Source organism: Chaetodon auriga, chromosome 8, assembly GCF_051107435.1.
Source record: "Chaetodon auriga isolate fChaAug3 chromosome 8, fChaAug3.hap1, whole genome shotgun sequence".
In the NCBI taxonomy this organism is placed as follows: Eukaryota; Metazoa; Chordata; class Actinopteri; order Chaetodontiformes; family Chaetodontidae; genus Chaetodon; species Chaetodon auriga.
The window spans coordinates 15529356-15546182 of record NC_135081.1 but is presented as its reverse complement, the minus strand read 5'-3'; the positions used below and the strand labels follow the sequence as shown (position 1 = coordinate 15546182).

The 16827-nt window shown below is 40.2% G+C and overlaps 3 protein-coding genes across 4 annotated transcripts; 2 read left to right on the top strand and 1 right to left on the bottom strand.

Moving 5' to 3' along the window:
• Positions 1-1524: 1524 nt before the first annotated feature.
• LOC143325007 (uncharacterized) lies at positions 1525-4422 on the bottom strand. 2 transcript variants are annotated; one of them, XM_076737853.1, is made up of 4 exons: positions 3925-4422; positions 2870-2924; positions 2533-2647; positions 1525-2421 (listed from the first exon to the last, which is right to left on the bottom strand). In XM_076737853.1, the coding sequence occupies exons 1-4, from the start codon at positions 4216-4218 to the stop codon at positions 2262-2264; spliced, it is 624 nt and encodes a 207-aa protein (XP_076593968.1). In that variant the 5' UTR covers positions 4219-4422; the 3' UTR covers positions 1525-2261. The 2 variants fall into 2 exon arrangements, with proteins under 2 accessions (XP_076593968.1, XP_076593969.1); XM_076737854.1 differs by having other exon boundaries at positions 1525-2418.
• A 694-nt stretch (positions 4423-5116) lies between these two features.
• Positions 5117-8554, top strand: LOC143324918 (uncharacterized). Its single transcript, XM_076737727.1, has 4 exons — positions 5117-5664; positions 5940-5994; positions 6297-6414; positions 6599-8554. The coding sequence occupies exons 1-4, from the start codon at positions 5368-5370 to the stop codon at positions 6630-6632; spliced, it is 504 nt and encodes a 167-aa protein (XP_076593842.1). The 5' UTR covers positions 5117-5367; the 3' UTR covers positions 6633-8554.
• Positions 8555-9060: 506 nt separating this feature from the next.
• them4 (thioesterase superfamily member 4) lies at positions 9061-14150 on the top strand. The gene is made up of 6 exons (XM_076736292.1): positions 9061-9472; positions 10203-10392; positions 11210-11372; positions 11671-11781; positions 12421-12545; positions 12641-14150. The coding sequence occupies exons 1-6, from the start codon at positions 9347-9349 to the stop codon at positions 12679-12681; spliced, it is 756 nt and encodes a 251-aa protein (XP_076592407.1). The 5' UTR covers positions 9061-9346; the 3' UTR covers positions 12682-14150.
• The last annotated feature ends 2677 nt before the right edge of the window (positions 14151-16827 follow it).

Below are 16827 nucleotides of genomic sequence, written 5' to 3'. Positions count from 1 at the left end.
ATCTGGAAACTTATGGAAGTGGACAAAATGAAAGAGACGCCTGTTCAACCGAATGAAGAACAATCATCTTACAATAAAATCAAACTTGAATTTGTGAATGCTATGATGTTCAGTTTCTATTGAAAATATACTAAACTATCCACCGGGAACACTTTACAAAGCTGCTGTTCTAGCAGTACTCTGTGAATTAAAATACAATCCTAAACAAAAATGCATTTCAAGCCTTTTTGTCCGATAAACATCAGCCCGTATTGTTAGCATCTCCGTGTCAAACGTAATGCACAGCAAAATGAACATCCTGGGAAGAAAATTCTGTTGAAAACTCCAACAGAAATAAATGGTGAAGCTTTAGGATGAGCCAGAATACAAAGTGTACAACCAGAGCTTCAGCAGGATAAATGAAGTTTATAGAGAGTGACAGACAAAGGCTTTGGGTTCTCTGATTGGTCAGTGCTTTGGCCTCTCTCTCGCTCTTTGTCGCTCTCTCTTTCTCTCTCTCTCTCTCTCACACACACACACACACACACACACACAAACCCTGAGGCAGGGTCACTAAGAAAGAGAGAGGCAGACAAGGTTAACAATGATTATTCAATACCTATCTCTGTATTTTCAGAACTGGAGGTAGAGGAGTTATCTAACATCGGAAAAAAAACTTGCTGATAACAAAAAGCAGAAAAAGCATAACGTGCTGCAGCAGTGCAGATGCTGCTGATGCTGTGCAAACTGAACCGTGACAGTAAAACATCTGTTTCTTTCTCCCTATTTCCCAGCATCTTATATTTACAAGCAGTCAAATAACTGAGCCTTTTTCAATGCTTTAAGGGGGGAACGTCAACATGTCATGTCGATATGTCTCTCTCACACACACACAGTTTGCATACATGGTTAACTTGTGGTTAAGTAAAGCCCAACCATGCGTGAAGCCATACACCGTGACTACAAAACTACAGTGTGTCATGTGTGGTGTATTTGCGTGCTGATAGCGTTGTACTCTATACTGAAGGAACAATGACGTGTGCGTGTGCGCGGTGGTGATTTGTACAAGTGAAGATGCACAGCCCAGATGACACAAACCTTTCCAGAGTGAATTAAAGAACAGAAGGTCTCAGAGGGTTCTGACAGACTGCCACATGTAGACATTACATGAGATGCTACAGCACACTCCAGAAAATATCTCAGGAAACCGTCAAAGAAAGCTTGAGGTGCAGGTAATATTTTGCAGCTGTAACATGACATAAAGTAGATATACAGAAACAGATGCTGCATTGGATTTGGTTGGCAGATACTCAGCATTAAGAGGCAACAAAAATGTGGTCAGGACATCTTTTCTTCTGAATGAGCTCTGTGTCTGTCACACAAGTAAGTTTAAAATTTTAATAATATCATCATCCTAAAAAATATAATGCATTTTTTAGATTAACTACACAACAGTATTAAAAATTCAGTGTGTAGGACTAGTGAGGGGTGTTCAGTTGGTTGCAACCTGCAACTTCACCACTCACCACTAGATGCCACTAAATCCTCCACACTGGACCTTTAAGTTAAAATTTGAATAGAAACTGTGGCATGTCTCCCTTTACTTCAGATTATAATACTTTCTCCACCACTGCCAGTATCAGAATCAAAGTCGATCAAATGTAAGAGAGATGTACATTTATGTTGAATGGTGATTAATAACAGTTTATTTCATAGGAAAAGATTACGTTTTATTTAAGTTAAACTTAAATTCAGTACATTATTCACCAGATATTGTAAACATACAACCCCTTTATCAACCCCCGTTGTCGTTGTGCCATTAGTTCGAAGTGAATCATGGCAGACAATCATTGTTGCTGTTGAGTGAGGAATCCGACAGCATGCAGCAGAGGAGAAGCTTTCCTCTCACACTGCATCTCAGTGACAACAAATGTGAGTGAACTCTTGAGCCTAGCCAGCACAAACCATTTGCACTGTGACATTCATATTAGAAAGCATATTACACCAAGACACACACATATGAAAAATATAACCCACATCAAAACGTATCTTCAATCTTCATCATTTTGTTGCATAAAAACAAAGAAACAGATTGAAAAGGAATATTCAGAAACATCCCAGTTAGCAACTGCTAAACCTAAGTAGTCCTACATTAGGCTCCAACCTGTACCTGTACCAGGTGTGACAGTAACCCGGTAAAACAACATGATGGAATGTGTTTTTTTTTTTTTTTTTATAGACAGATGAATTGCTGTAGAGTGGAAAGCACAACTTGTAATACCTCATCTCGTCTTAAGGACCACCACTTCTGGATTTTCTTGTTTAGGGGCTTCTGCGCTCAGTTCTTCTTCTTTTGCGCTCAGTTGTCCTTGTTTAGCAGCCTCTGCCTTTGCCTCCTCTTGTTTAGGGGCCTCAACATTCACTTGTTTGCCACACAAGCTGCTGTAAAAGACAGTTCAGCAACAGAGAATACAGTGAATGCATAGATTTCACAATAGGTGTTCGATGCACTTTGGAAAAATCATTTTAATTTCAGTGAAAAAGTAACCATACCTTACTGCTTGTGAGTTTTTTTTCAAGAAGTCACACACTGGGCTCCGCGCTTGTAGCTGCTTATGCAGTGTTTCCATTTCCACTACCCAGCTGGCATTCTCCCTATTGATTGCCACTGGAAGTATCATCACATGACATGAGGGACTTTCAGTGTTTCACATATTAAAAGCCAGCTTGAGACATTACTTGAACTTCCACTTTTTAAAAAGCAAGAAAAGCAAACTAAAATGCATCTCAAGCAGTACATGTGTTTGATAAAATATGGAAACGTTGCATTGTGTCTACTCGCATCTTATGAATACATAACACTTGTGGAGGCCCGTAAATCTGCACCTACCTTTGAGATTACTGAATTCTGTCTCTATGATTCCCAGCTCATCGCTTGCAGATTTCTGCAAATGGAAAAGAGAATCCGAGCTTTAGAGAGTTCTTCTCTTCACAGACTGACATCCTGCATCAGCAGCAACTTCCTTCCAATATTTGAACACTTCTGTCACAACATTAATCAGCGATATGTGATCGAGCATAAAGACAGACTTCATATTCTTCCTCCTTTGACATTATTTCTCCCACCTTTTTCTAAAATCTTGTTGGTCTGTTTCACATTACATTTTCTGTGTCTTAAAAGATTCTTTTTAGGGTGATGTTGACTTGAGATGCTCTGAGGAACTCTCAGGAATGACCTTAATCCACTGTGAAGCCACGTCATCAACTAGATGGTTCACAAAGGGAAGTAAATGCGTGAGGATGAGAGGTATGAAAATTACAAAGTCTGATTCTCCAGGAATAAACCACATAGGGCTACAATGCAAAACGGTTCTGACTTCCTCCTCGGTCATTTTTGACAGACAGTCATTGTTTGTTAAAGAATTATTTTTAAAGCATCATTCACAGTGAAATTTGTAGTTTCATGGAGGCCGTGTCAGGGTAAAACAAGGAAACTGGCCAATGACCCCATGAAGACTAAGGCTGGTCATGCAGGCAGAGACCAGATTCATTCACACCTTTTTTAAAAAATTCAGGCTTTAAAAAAAAAAAAAAAAAAATCACACAGTGATGGTTGAACATGTGCACTGTTGCAGGAATTTCCTCGAACTAGCAGGCCTATTGTCTGTCCTTGCTCTGACAGAGCAAGACAAGCCGGATTTTCCGGCAGGTGCTGATGATGTGGTGTATCTCCTCATCAGGTGAAACGGGTCTGTTCTTTAGCTCGTGCATACACTTGACGTGACGCGAGCCCAATCGGTTGTTAACCCACAGAAAAAGATCACATCCAAAAGAGTATGCGAATGGTGGCAGACAGGTGATGCAAGTGCCAAGTGCTCTTTTAGTCGGACACAATCCTCACAGGCTGTTCATACTTCTGTTATTTATCTGTCATTGTCTCCTCACCTTTTCTTTCTCGCAGGCTAGCACCTCACCCTTCGTCGTATCTTCTTTCGTCTTGATCATGTTCACTTGCTTCTCCAGCGCTCGGTGCTCGTTCGTGGTCTTATCCAGCGCGTTCTGCATCGCTCCTCTCTCGTCCAGATACTCTCCCAGCACATCGTTGGTCACCCGCAGCTTGATATCCTCAAAACTGTTCCGTTTGTCCACTTTGTCGAACTCCTTCTTCCGCACTTGCATGACCCCCATCATAGCCACAGACACGACTATGGCCACAGCTAGAACACAGTGCGCCTTCATGCTTCAAGCTGCGCGGGCCTCCTTTGGGTGAGATATTCGTCTGTGGTGATCTGTGGCTGTAATTCCTCCTACAGGTGTCCCAGCGCGGCTTCTTTGACTTCCATGTGAGATTCAGAGTCAGCCTGGGCGCGGAGGTGCTGTGCGCATTGCCCTGGTTACACCTCTGTCAATCAAGCAAGGAGGCCGACTCACCTGCGCTTCCGGGTTGGACACTCGTGCATGTGTGTTGGGCAGCAGCATTCCCCCGGTGTGCCAGTGGAAAACACGCCCTGTTCCTGCTTTGCTTTCCTGGGAGAGACAGGTTCGCCCTGCTGACACCTGTGAACGTCCCGCTCGCTTTTTACCAAACTCTGTTGCCTTTTATAGAAGTCAAAAATGAATATAGGTCATTCAGGCCATGGTTTGTTTTCTGTGTGGATAAAATCTGGAGCTCACATGACAGCTCTGCTGAATGAGTCTCTGTTTAACACTGTAAAACTCGAGCTCATTTAGTTTGACGCGCAGAAGAACATGAGCTTTAGTCAGAGACAGTGGGGGAAGAAGTATTCAGATTCAGCAGAAGTAGCAGCACCGCCCTAACTAAAAGGGAAAAACTGCATTATAAACTTAAGTCTAGAGTGTACAAGTATTAGAACAGAATGTGTTTAAAGTCTCAGGTGTTAAGCAGAATAGTCCCTTTCAGAGTGCTGGACATTTTGTGCTTTTTGAGTATTATCTATGATGCGTTAATGGAAACAACATGTTTATGATAATCTTGCTTGTTGTAATCAAATTTCACTGATGATTTTGTGTATATGTATTTTACCAACGTCGCATACATCTGTTGTTGCTTGTTTTTCTTTTCATCATTGTTGAAAACAAACAGTGAGAGTTATGATATTGCATCATATATATGGTGTTTATCGATGTGTTTGTACGCGTGCGTGCGACAGGAGCACAGCGCGAGTTTCAGGAGGGAACAGGTGGTTTGTCACGCCCAGCTTGTTGAGCAGGTAGAGCAGCTTACAAGTACAGTGGCCACAGTCACACCTGGAAAGAGCTAGAGGGGACGCGGGCGCAAAGATACCCGGAATGAACAACAAGTGACCGGCAGCAGTCTCCGCCAGCTGGCCGCCTCGTTGAGCCCGTCTTTTCCTCGTCTCAAGCACGATGAGGTTCACGGTTGTGTTAGTCTGCCTGAGTGTGGCTGTGATGGCTGTGATGATTTTCCAGGCCGTGCGTCAAGAGATGAACTTGCGTGATATGAATGACCGCATGGTGGGGAACTCGGCGGAGGTCAAGAAGAAAGAGAAAGTCATCGACGAAGCGAAAAAGAAAATCAGCGAGCTGAAGAAGGCGCTGGATGGCGTCAACTCCAAGATGAGTGAGCTGAAGAGAAGGAAGATCAACATTGAGAAATCAACACGGGATCTTGATAAAAGTTTGCAAACCTGCAGCAAGGAGAAGGCAAGGGACACACATTTGGTGTTAGTTATACGCACACACTGCTTCACACTCTACAGTAACCTTATTTACAGGAAGGCATCACTTTCCAGGATGCACGACATGGTGTCTAATATTGACTGTGCCAGTTTGGCATATCAGGATTAACTTGTTCCTCAGTATTGATACATCCAAATATGTGATTTATATCTGCTGAAACTATGTTCTTTTTTTTTTTTTTTCCCTCCTCACGCATTGATCTAACTGCTGACAAATACTTCCACCTGCGCCCTTATTAGGTAACTGCTGTGAGGAAGACAACGGAGATAGAAGACGACATGACTGAACTCAAAGGTAAGGCAGCTCTTCGCTCCGCCTCTGGTTTGCTGATGTCAGCTTTGGACAGATGGTAAAAAATGTGTTCCTGTTTACTGACACTAGCAAAACCAAAACTGAGCCAGGAATGGCAAATATGGCAAATCATAATGTTTCTCTACAAACCAGCTGGCATTAACATGTGTAGTTTTTACCTTAATAATTGGCAATGCCCATATTTGTTTCCCACCTATGATCACTCATTATACTGTATCAAATGTGGAAAGTCTCATTTTGTACACTCTCTGGAGTGACATTAATTTATCTTGTCATTTCCTCAGCTAATCATGAAGTGCTTAAAATGAAGGCCGAGGAGGACATTCAGAGCTTGAAACAACAGATTTTGGATCGAGACAAAGCTATTTGTGCCTTTGCCGACACAACCAAGGAGGAAGCACGGTAAGATCTAAAACTTGCATCCTCATAATGAGAGGGTCAGCCATAGCAGGCCAGAACATCAGAGCACTGCAGAACCGTGTAATGAAGTCATGGCTTTAAACGTCAAGATGCGAGGCAACCTTATCGTGTCATGACTCTACACACTAAATTAACTTTTTTTTTTTTTCTTTTCTTAATTTTGCAGGAAGCTGTGTGGCATCACTGAAGCTCCGAAATAAAGTCAGCTCAGAAACACTCAATATTGACTGTGAGCTTTTAAAAAAGAAACATGCAAGGACACATTTTACAATATTACTGATGTGGTTACAGTGCTGCTTGTTGATTATGAGATAGTAAACCAGGGTGTTTTTTTATATATACATGTATTTTTTAAAAAGGATATACAGCCATTGATAGGACAAATGGCACAGGCATAGGGAGCGGGGAAATATGTTGCAAACCATTTTAATATCATTTTGTAACATGATTGTGTTGGTTCCTTGGTTGTATCTAGTTTGGCCTTCTGTCTCAGTTAAACACGTTGATACATGTGATCACAGCCCTCACGAACAAGTGAACTTTGAGTTCACATGTAGTCCTTGCTAAAAATTGCTTCCCCTGACTGAACTGGAAAAGCTACACCGTGTAGCACCTGAACCAGTCTGCCATATACAATCTCTGCCTTTGCTGCCCTGCCCCCTGATGAAACCTGACTGACTACTAACATCCAGAAAAGTACACAGGAATCTGTTTAATCTCTTAAATCTTGTGTGGGTTTGTGGAAGAATTTGTTGACAAAAGATAGTGAATAGTGTGGAACAATACTCTTAGGTGTTCACTTCATCTCTTCATGTCACATGTTGGAGTGTGGAAAAGTTCAGACCATAACCAACATACTGTTGAGTGAGTTGGAAGCTAAGCACCAGGTGCACTAATTTATGACACATTATATTAATCTATCATCTATTCATCTGAAACCAAATGATCATAAATAACAGTTTAGTGCTATGTCCCTCTACCTCCCTCTAGTGCAGAGCCAAGGATTAAGAATGACAATCTCACTGCATTTTTCCATTATGATTAAGAGCTACTTAGTACGCATATGCTATCTCCCTTTTCCTGTTCTACCTCTTCAGCTCAATCTATACACAATATGTTTCAGTCTTTTGCAACCAGTCCGGTCAGGTTTAAGTGTAAGCCCTCCCAGTTGGCCTCCAGTGTGCTACCACCCAGAGGATACTATTCTGGAACATGGCAGAGCAAAGACACATCTGCTTGAATCTGTCCTGATCAATTTAACACCTCCTCAAAAGGCCAATGCACTGATGTTAACTGGAAAACAAAATCTGCTGTGCCTTCCCCATTCATTCAATAAATGCACTGAGCAATCAAGTCTTAAATGTTGTGTATAGGATCACATTTGGAGAAGTGTTTATAAACTGTGGCAAGATGAAATCATATAAATGAAGAAAAAAAGAATAAAGTGCAGCTGAAAAACTTCATACACATCTCAGGATCAACTCTTGAAGATGTAAAAAACACTTTTGACCTTTTTTTTTTTTTTTTAAATGTTTTTATTTTTATTAATTCTTACTGCATGGGTTGTGCTGTCATGCATGTACACAGATAAAGACACACAACAGTGACAGTCAACAGTGTCTCCTGCATTTGGCCACATGGTCTCATCCATAAATCACACATTCTAACCTCTCTTGCAATACATCTGGGAAAGAATCTGCTAACATGCCTGATCTAATCCATGACAATCTTTTGCACCTATGTGAGTATTCATGTGGATGGTGATCATAAACTTTCAACCTCAATGAGGAAAATAAGTCCTTTTACAAGAAAAATGCAGCAAATTTCAGTCTAATCTACAGTAATTTTGTGGTGTGTTTTGATGTAAATTTATCTGTTTTTATGTATTTAAGCATGCAAAATGGTGTGTAAATACAGAGTTTTGGTGATTGCGTGGGCATGCATGAAATTTGAAATATGTGGTTATGCATTTGTGCCAAAGTGAAAAGTGATCCACGTTAGTCATCACTGACTATTGTCGTACTGTGTGAAAACTTGAAAACGTTAACTCTGTTCAGAGAAATGTGTGTAACCAACTGTAAAAACATCTGTGATAAAGAAAATTAAAGTTGATTGCCATAAGAACCCAGATTATAGGAAACATCTTTACATCACAGCCCGTCTCTTTCTCCCTTTCCCGTACAGAGCAGCAGCAGGGACCATAACAACACACAGTGAACACACAGGATGTTTCAGCAGAAAGTTTAACTTTGCCAGGAGTAATGCATCAAAAAAATCTGTATTGCTGTGATGGTTCATACATCGTTCATATGTCAGAAAGAGTCTTCTACAAGAATCGAGGTTCGGTTATCAGGTTTGAAATTTGTTGCTCTCTATCTTCTTAACTTGTGTGACATTTATGAATATCTAAAAACAAATCTCCATCTAAATAAGTAACCAGGTATGATATTACTAGCCTCTGTGAGGCACTTTGTGTTGCTTTTTAAGTATGAAAAGTGCCATGTAAATAAATAAAGTTTGAAGTTTGAAGTACCAATGACGTCGCCACAAGAGACGCCTTCCGGCATCCTTCGCAGCCAATCACAGTGTAAGGTATAAGTCACGTGACCGAAATGACGCTCTAGCTGCACTCCCTCGTGCCGGAAGTTGACAGACGCCGAGCTGATGACACATGAAAGTCACTAGTTAAACTGTAACAGTAGGTTGCATTGTTTTTTCCGAAGTAGCTGAACACAAATACGTGTTAAACATGTTTACGCTAAACTATGAAGCAGCATAGTCTTTACGACGACAGTACTGTAACGGTGCTAGCTAATGCTAGCTAGCAAAAGCGTTTGTTGATGTTACAGCAGACAGAGCAGCGCTGTCAGAAAGAAGCTTTTTAACCGCCCTCGTCGTTTGAAGCAGTGTACACATGGCAAAGAGCCTCGGTCGATTATTCAGGGCCTTTCAACGCCTTGGGTCACTCACACCCGCAAAAACTCATCTCAGCCCCCCATCTACCGGTGTGCCAGAGGGGACCTTTGTACGGACAGTGGTGGTAGGTAGAACAAACGTTTTGAGGAACGAGCTTGAAATGACTGGACTGGTCGCTTTAAATGGAGTTTCATCTGTGTGTCCCGTGAACCATGCTCATTCCAGCTGTTTCTCAGTTTAGTGGTGGGTTTAGTTTTTCCGTCATCAAGTGTGTCAAACACATGGGACATCAAGAGGAACTGAAAATGTAAGTCAAGTCAAAAAAAAGAGTCAATTTCCAGCCCTCATACTTGGCCAGAATGACCATTTTAAGCCACTAAGAAATAAAGGTAGATTTCTTTTCATACATCTTTTATGAATGGAATTATAAGGCAATGAAATTGTCCTTTTGTATGGCAATATTCACATACTCCAGTGGCCACTTTATTGGGTACACCTGTCAAGAGAAGCATTAGCCTAAAAAAAGGTTTATTGTGCTGATGTGCTGTTCAGTCCTGGCGACAAACAAGGGATAGAGAAACTGGTAGAAATGGTTTAATGAATGACAAATTTCTGTTGTCTGAGGATTAATATTTATATCGTCACATGGGCCGATTTACATATCCATAACCATCTTTCAACAGCCACACTGTCTTTGGTCATTCTGTATTTCTTTTGGGAATCCAATAATTTGCATTTGATTTGAAATATCTTCTCAAATGAAAATACATAAAATGTCACAGAACATTGTCCCAACACTAACTCTGCCCAAAGCCTTTTAGACTAGAGTGGTAAAGCATTTCTTTGTTTGACAGGAGCTGCCATCACTATTTTGCTTGAAGCCCCGGGATTTCAGCCTGCCGAATTCGTCATGGGGTCCTGAAATGATGCGGTTGTACGAATATTACAACAGCCAGTGTGAGGTGGAGACAGAGGGAGGAGGGAAACAGGAAGGGCCATGGAGGAGACTGCCAAGCTACAATCGCCTCTTCAAGTATGCTCCAGGTAAAGGAACAGGCCGTGAATGTGATGTGATTTGCCGCTGTGTCAAAAAATGCTACCATGGCGCGAATCAGTAGCACGAACCCCAACCTGCCAATGAATCACCAGGTGGCCAGAACCATGACTCCAAACACTGAATGAAGGACAATGTTGCTCTGTAACTGCTGGATATGTAAATAAGCAACTTTTTTGCGAACAGGTTCAACCTGAAAATGGTGATGGTATGTTAATGTTGTGTTCTCAACTTGTTTCCATTCCCCCCAAGTGGCCTGAAAAAAAAAGGTCATTGCAGGTTGAAGTGAAAAAGCTCAATGGTTGTGCTGCAGCTGAATTATGAAACTTAAAACAGTACGCACATCCCACTCTATACAGCCTCTAAGTGCATTTTAAGCATTTAATATAATTTTAACATTTAATTTTGAGCTGCAGTACTACAATACATATATGCAAACATACTATGATGCTGTGTTTGAGTGGACATGAACTGATGAAGGAGAAGTGATCAAATAGTGGTATGTTTCAATAATAAGTCAAGTAGTACATATAAATGAAAACAACATTCAGCTATTTATATTTTTTATCTTAATATATTGATTGTCCCATTCCTTGTTGGTACAAAGAGGAATATATGTACACTGATCTGGACCTCTGGAGTGCTGGATGATCCTGTAACACTAAATATTTACAGATTTAGAAACATTAAATCTTAAAATAGAAATGTTTCATACCGAACAATTCCTGCTTGCACCTGTATTATATATTTCTTTGCTGGGATGCTTTGTTAGCTGCTGACAGTTGACTTGTGTGTTTCTCCCATCAGGTGGACTCTATCTAAGTAAGATAATCCAGTCAAAAGCTCGTCTTTTTACCCGGAACATGAGAGCGCCAGGGGCAGCATTTGAGTATGTTGCATTTGCTAACATTGAGGAGCAGAAGTGTGTGTGCATTTTCCAGGCTGGACATCTACTGGAAGGGCCACCAGGGTGAGATAACTGTTAATGTTGTACAGGTTTGTGCAGAAATGTATGTCCTTGTTGTATTTTTACATACTGTTTATTGATCTCCATTCTGTAAACCACACAGTAATATACTCCTTAAATACATTTGCACAAAAATGTTAAATCTTGGTGTGAAATAACTTTTCAATAAATAGAAAAAAAAAAAGACTGGCCTCATAAAATGGACTAGTAAATAATCTTCAAACATCACAAAACTTTTAACACTTGTAAACTTTGGTCCTGGTGTCTAATAGACATTGTGTGTGTGTGTGTGTGTTTCCAGACATGTCCACGGGGGGGCAATAGCTACCATGATTGACACAGTGACGGGGACTCACGCTACTCTACTCCACGGGCCTGTTATGACTGCCAACCTCAACATCAACTACCGCAGGTAGAGGAAGAACATATTTTTGTAGACATTCAGCAGATTTTTTGTCGTGTCCAGCAGACTTAATATCTGAAGCTTTGCTGATATATTTACCGAAATGTAAATGTGACTTTATTTGGTTAGTATAATGATAGACAGTGGCTTTCTGTACATTTTTCAAGACCCTTGTGTCCATAACACCCTCTGTTCAATGTTCCATTCTGATACTAGTTTTATTTTCTCATCTCAGTGTTAGCCACAGTACTTTGGAGGAGCAGTCAGGGTCTGTGTGTCTGCATAACCTCATTTGTTTATGTGGAACATATTGTGCCATGTGCAGGATGTATGTGCTCGTACATCAGACAGTACGGTGGAAGTCACACAAGTGCAGTGTAGTGTGCACTGACATTGATTTAATGCACACATTAAATACACAGTTCAGTGATCTCTGTAGCTGTAGCAACATTCAGCACAAAAGCTCTGTCTCGCATGTTGTTTTCAGCCAAGGGTCATTAGATATTTGCTTGGGACCATCTGTGAACATTCATTGAATACCAAGAGCTTTCCTTTCCACAAATATCAAAATAATCCTGATAATGATGCCAAACTAATTTCTTCATGCTGAATAATTGTTGTCTTAACAAACACTTATCTTGTCCCAAGCCCCATCCCACTGGGAAGCACAGTGCTGCTTGAATCAACTCACGATAAGAGGGAAGGCAGAAAAATATTTATGTCATGTAAAATGACGAGCAGCGACGGCTCCAAAGTGCACTCAGAGACAACAGGTAATGTACATTTTTAGACATACAGCATGTGTGATGGGACCTGATGAAAGCTTGCAGTTGGTCACATCTCTGCTCTTCAACCCCCCCCCCCCCAGTGTTGTTCCTGTCAATCAGTGTCAGCTACCTACTGCGTTGACTGTGACACAAACGCACCAGCCTGCCACCTCCCCAGAAACTGTCAGCAAGCTGAGGCCTGAGTGCGTGCTTGTGTGTGCATCATTGGTTTGGAGTATTTTTTTGCAGAGTGTGTATTTATCTGCGAGGTGATTTTAAGAGATAATTTCTGGAAATATGACATTGTTTGCCTTTTTATTATATCCTAATGTTCATGCACGGGTTCAGTGCCCAGTTTCATGATGTACCTTTACTTGACGACCTCATTCTTAGTATTACTAACAGTACATATCTGAACATTATTTATAGTATTGGTGATTTTATAGATATAACAATAAACCCTGCTCAAAGTGTACTGCACATGACTGTTATGTTTTCTCTGATAAAGCCTTACCTGTTGGTATTCTTTAAATTATACAAACTACATGTCAACAAATTAAATTATTTGCAGCAGAGAATCAAAATTGCATTGTCTTCCTTTTTATGAGTAATATACGAAGGTTTTTGTTTGTGAATAGTCAAGAAAAGACGGGATCTCAGGATTAAGTTGCTTAAATATTGTACAGAGAGCACCATAGATTTTTACCCAAAAGCAATAACTGTTTTTTTAATATAACAGCATATGTAATACTAATATTGAGATACTGATATTGCTATACATATATATATATATATATGTATGTATGTATGTATGTATGTATGTATGTATGTATGTATAGAAATGTGTGTGTATGTGTGTCAGGATTTTGGACAAAAAAAAATGTGACATTTGTTTATTACCACATTATTCATATACCATCACACCAAAGATGGATGCAGGATGTAATGTGCTACTTTATGTCTGTAATTTATGCAGTTCAAGGATGTACATCTGGGTTTTAGATTTTTTTTTTTGAAACTCAGTTTTAGCTCTCACTGTCAGAGAGATGGAACTTTTGGAACATTTCAGCTAACTACACTGAATTTTATACTTCTTCTTAAATGTTTTCATTTTCGGGTGTGGGTTGTTAACTCTTACCCCACCGTGTGGTGGATGTGGTTATGTTTGAATATGTGGTGTGAATTTACATGTTGTCAGTATGATTTGATTAAAAATGGAGACACTGCAGGTTCAAAACCAAAATTATCATCGAAAATTACCGTGGTGTTCGTAGGCTGGTTTGTCTCACTCTGACACTTTGGGCAAGTTTTTACTGTCAGACTATGTAACACTGTCCACATCACAGAGATCTTTGCTACTCTGGCACCTACTGCAGACAATTATGCTAAATGTACACTGATAGACAACTGAAGGCAACAAGAGCTAAATTATGAGCCATACAGTACACAGTACTGAGTGATATGTTGAGGACACCATTGGATGTGATTTTTATGTTGGAGTGTGCAACTGAATGTAACACCTTCTGATTTTAAGTTATAAGTTTATGTTGTGCTTGAAGTGGCAGCTGTGGAACAAATATATAACATAAAATAAATTATTGTTAAAGAGGGCATTGTTTCATTCTGTATGTAGCATCATAATTGATGTGCTTTTGTTATCTCACCATTTCTAACTATATTTTGTCAGAATGCTTCCCACCAAGCCAACATCAGCCAGGCTTCAGCACTAACAACTCAGAGCAAAGCCAGTTTTACCCAAACTGTCACATAAGTTCATCAGTTCTGTGGGATTCAAGTAAGATGTGTAAAAAAAAAAAGATCTTAAAATGTAGCAGTTATTAACACATCTTGTTGTTTTCAGTCACTGAAAGCACATCGTTAAACACATCATCCACTGTTGTGTTTAACGTTCAGATCACAGCCCTGATCCCAGAGAAAAGCTGAGATGCTGTGTAAAACATAAATAAAAACAGACTGCAGCCTAACTGTTTACAGACAACAGTTGTACAAAGTGTTCCTGAACTCATGTATGAATATCCTTCATACAATCATGTATTCACAAAGTGGTGAACCTCTCTCCATCCTTGCTTGTGAACGACTGAGCCTTTCCAGGATGCCCCCTTTATACACAATCATGACACTATCACCTGTTACCATTGAGCCTGTTTACCTGTGGAATGTTCCAATCAGGTGTTTTTGGAGCGTTCCACAACTTTCCCAGTCTCTAGTTGCTCCTGTCCCAACGTGTTTGAAAAGTGTTGCTGACATCAAATTCAGAAAAAGCAGATATTTATAAAAAATTGACGAGATAAAACGTTAGATATGATGTCTTTGTACTGTTTTCAATGGAGCATAAGGCAGAAAGGATCAGCAAATTATCACATTCTGTTTTATTTGTATTACACAGCGTCCAAACTTTTTTGGAATCAGGGTTGTAAAATTGTTTCTTGAATTTCTTAACATCACTCTGTAAAATGTTTTCTTTATATGTTTTGTCCAATAAGCTCTGATTAATGGCTGAAATGAATGTGATAGTTACAAATTAAATTCTGTTGCTTATCTGCAGGTGCTGCTGAGTGACTCTTTGTTTTGGAATAAATTATTGGTTGCGAGTGTACCCAGCACACATGTAACTGCATTTAACTTCAGTGCTCACACACAGTTTGGTCTGATGTGTGGTTTCTGAGTGTATGGGCTCATCACAGTAAAGGCCCGGTGGTCTCCAGAGGGCCCCTCACATCTTTAACCTCAGTGAAGTGCAGATGGAAATGCTACCTTAGTGTCTAAACCTTTTTTTTGTGTGTGTGTGTGTGTGTGTGTGTGTGTGTGTGTGTGTGTGTGTGTTGGTTGGCAGATGCAGGACACCAATACCAGCAGTTTTTTTTCCTTTTCCCCTGAAGAGCCATGTGGTCAAGTTGGGTTTGAGAAAGCGGGTGGGGGTGGGGCAGAGCACGGGCAGTTGTTTTCAGCTTTCAGTTAAAACCACCTGCAACACGCTCTGTCCACTGCAGCGTTTCCAGAGCTGATGTTTGCTGAAGATATCAGCCTGAAAGTGCAGCTTCCACTCCAAAGTCTCGACCATATTTTACCTGCTGAAAGTGTGAGCGCCCGGCAGGATGGCGAAGTGTCTGTGAATGACAGCGAACATGTATCTTTTAAATTTTGGATTCATGGGAAGTGTCATCTTTGATAGGGGAGTTTGTAGGAATGGGCATCCTGACAGTCATATTGCTGTGGGTCAATTTCTTGAACAAAACAGGCCCAATATAGAGTGCTGATATCAATTAGTAATTTGACAGAAAATTATTAATAAACAAGATGAATGTCAATCAAGCAAAAATACAAACACTTTTCCTGTTCACGGCCTCGCTTCTATGATGATTGATTAGTGTTTTGGCTTGTTTTTAAAATTTATTTTAGATTTAATTATTACTCAAAGTACTGGACTTTTGTGTCCCTCTCCACTTGAGACATGCTGACCATGGGACATAATAGCTGTGCATTACAGCCTGGCATATTGCATTCAAGTGTATGACATTAACTACTATCAGCAAACCATGAGAAGTAAAAGTACTCATTATTCAGTGGAATAGCCCTGTCAAAGTTATACAACCCCAATTCCAAAAAAGTTTGGCCGCTGTGTAAAACAAATAAAAACAAGAAGTTGGGACAGAGACAAGTATCATGATTGGGTATGAAAGGGGCATCCTGCAAAGGCTCAGTCGTTCACAAGCAAGGATGGAGCGAGGTTCACCACTTTGTGAACACATGATTGTATAAAAGATATTACTGCATGGGCTCAGGAACACTCCCAACTTTCTTTGAAACGTGGTTTTCTTATGGGGCTACATCCTCTAACGTTTTGCTCAATGCACAAGCGTGTAAGCAGCTGGAACAGATCTGAACAACCTTCATATTTTTAAATCCTATTTTAAGGAGTTTTTTGTGTAAAGTATAAATCTACAAAGTACTACAAGCAAGTACTCCAGCTGCCAGATAAATGTAATGGAGTAAAAAGTACAATATTTCCCTCTGAAATGCGTTGAAGCATAAAATAGCAGAAAATGGAAATATCCAAGTAAAACACGTGCAGCGTCTACAAACTTGTACTGAAACATAATGCCGTAAATGTACTTCTTTACATTCCACCACTACAGACCATTCAGCATGTCTGGGTCCAGAGCAAGCGCCCTGTCTCCTGCATTTACCACAATGTTGTAAACCGAGAAGACATAATCGATTATTCATTGTTTTCTTTGTCTGCGGTTGTTTTCCTATCTCAGTTAAA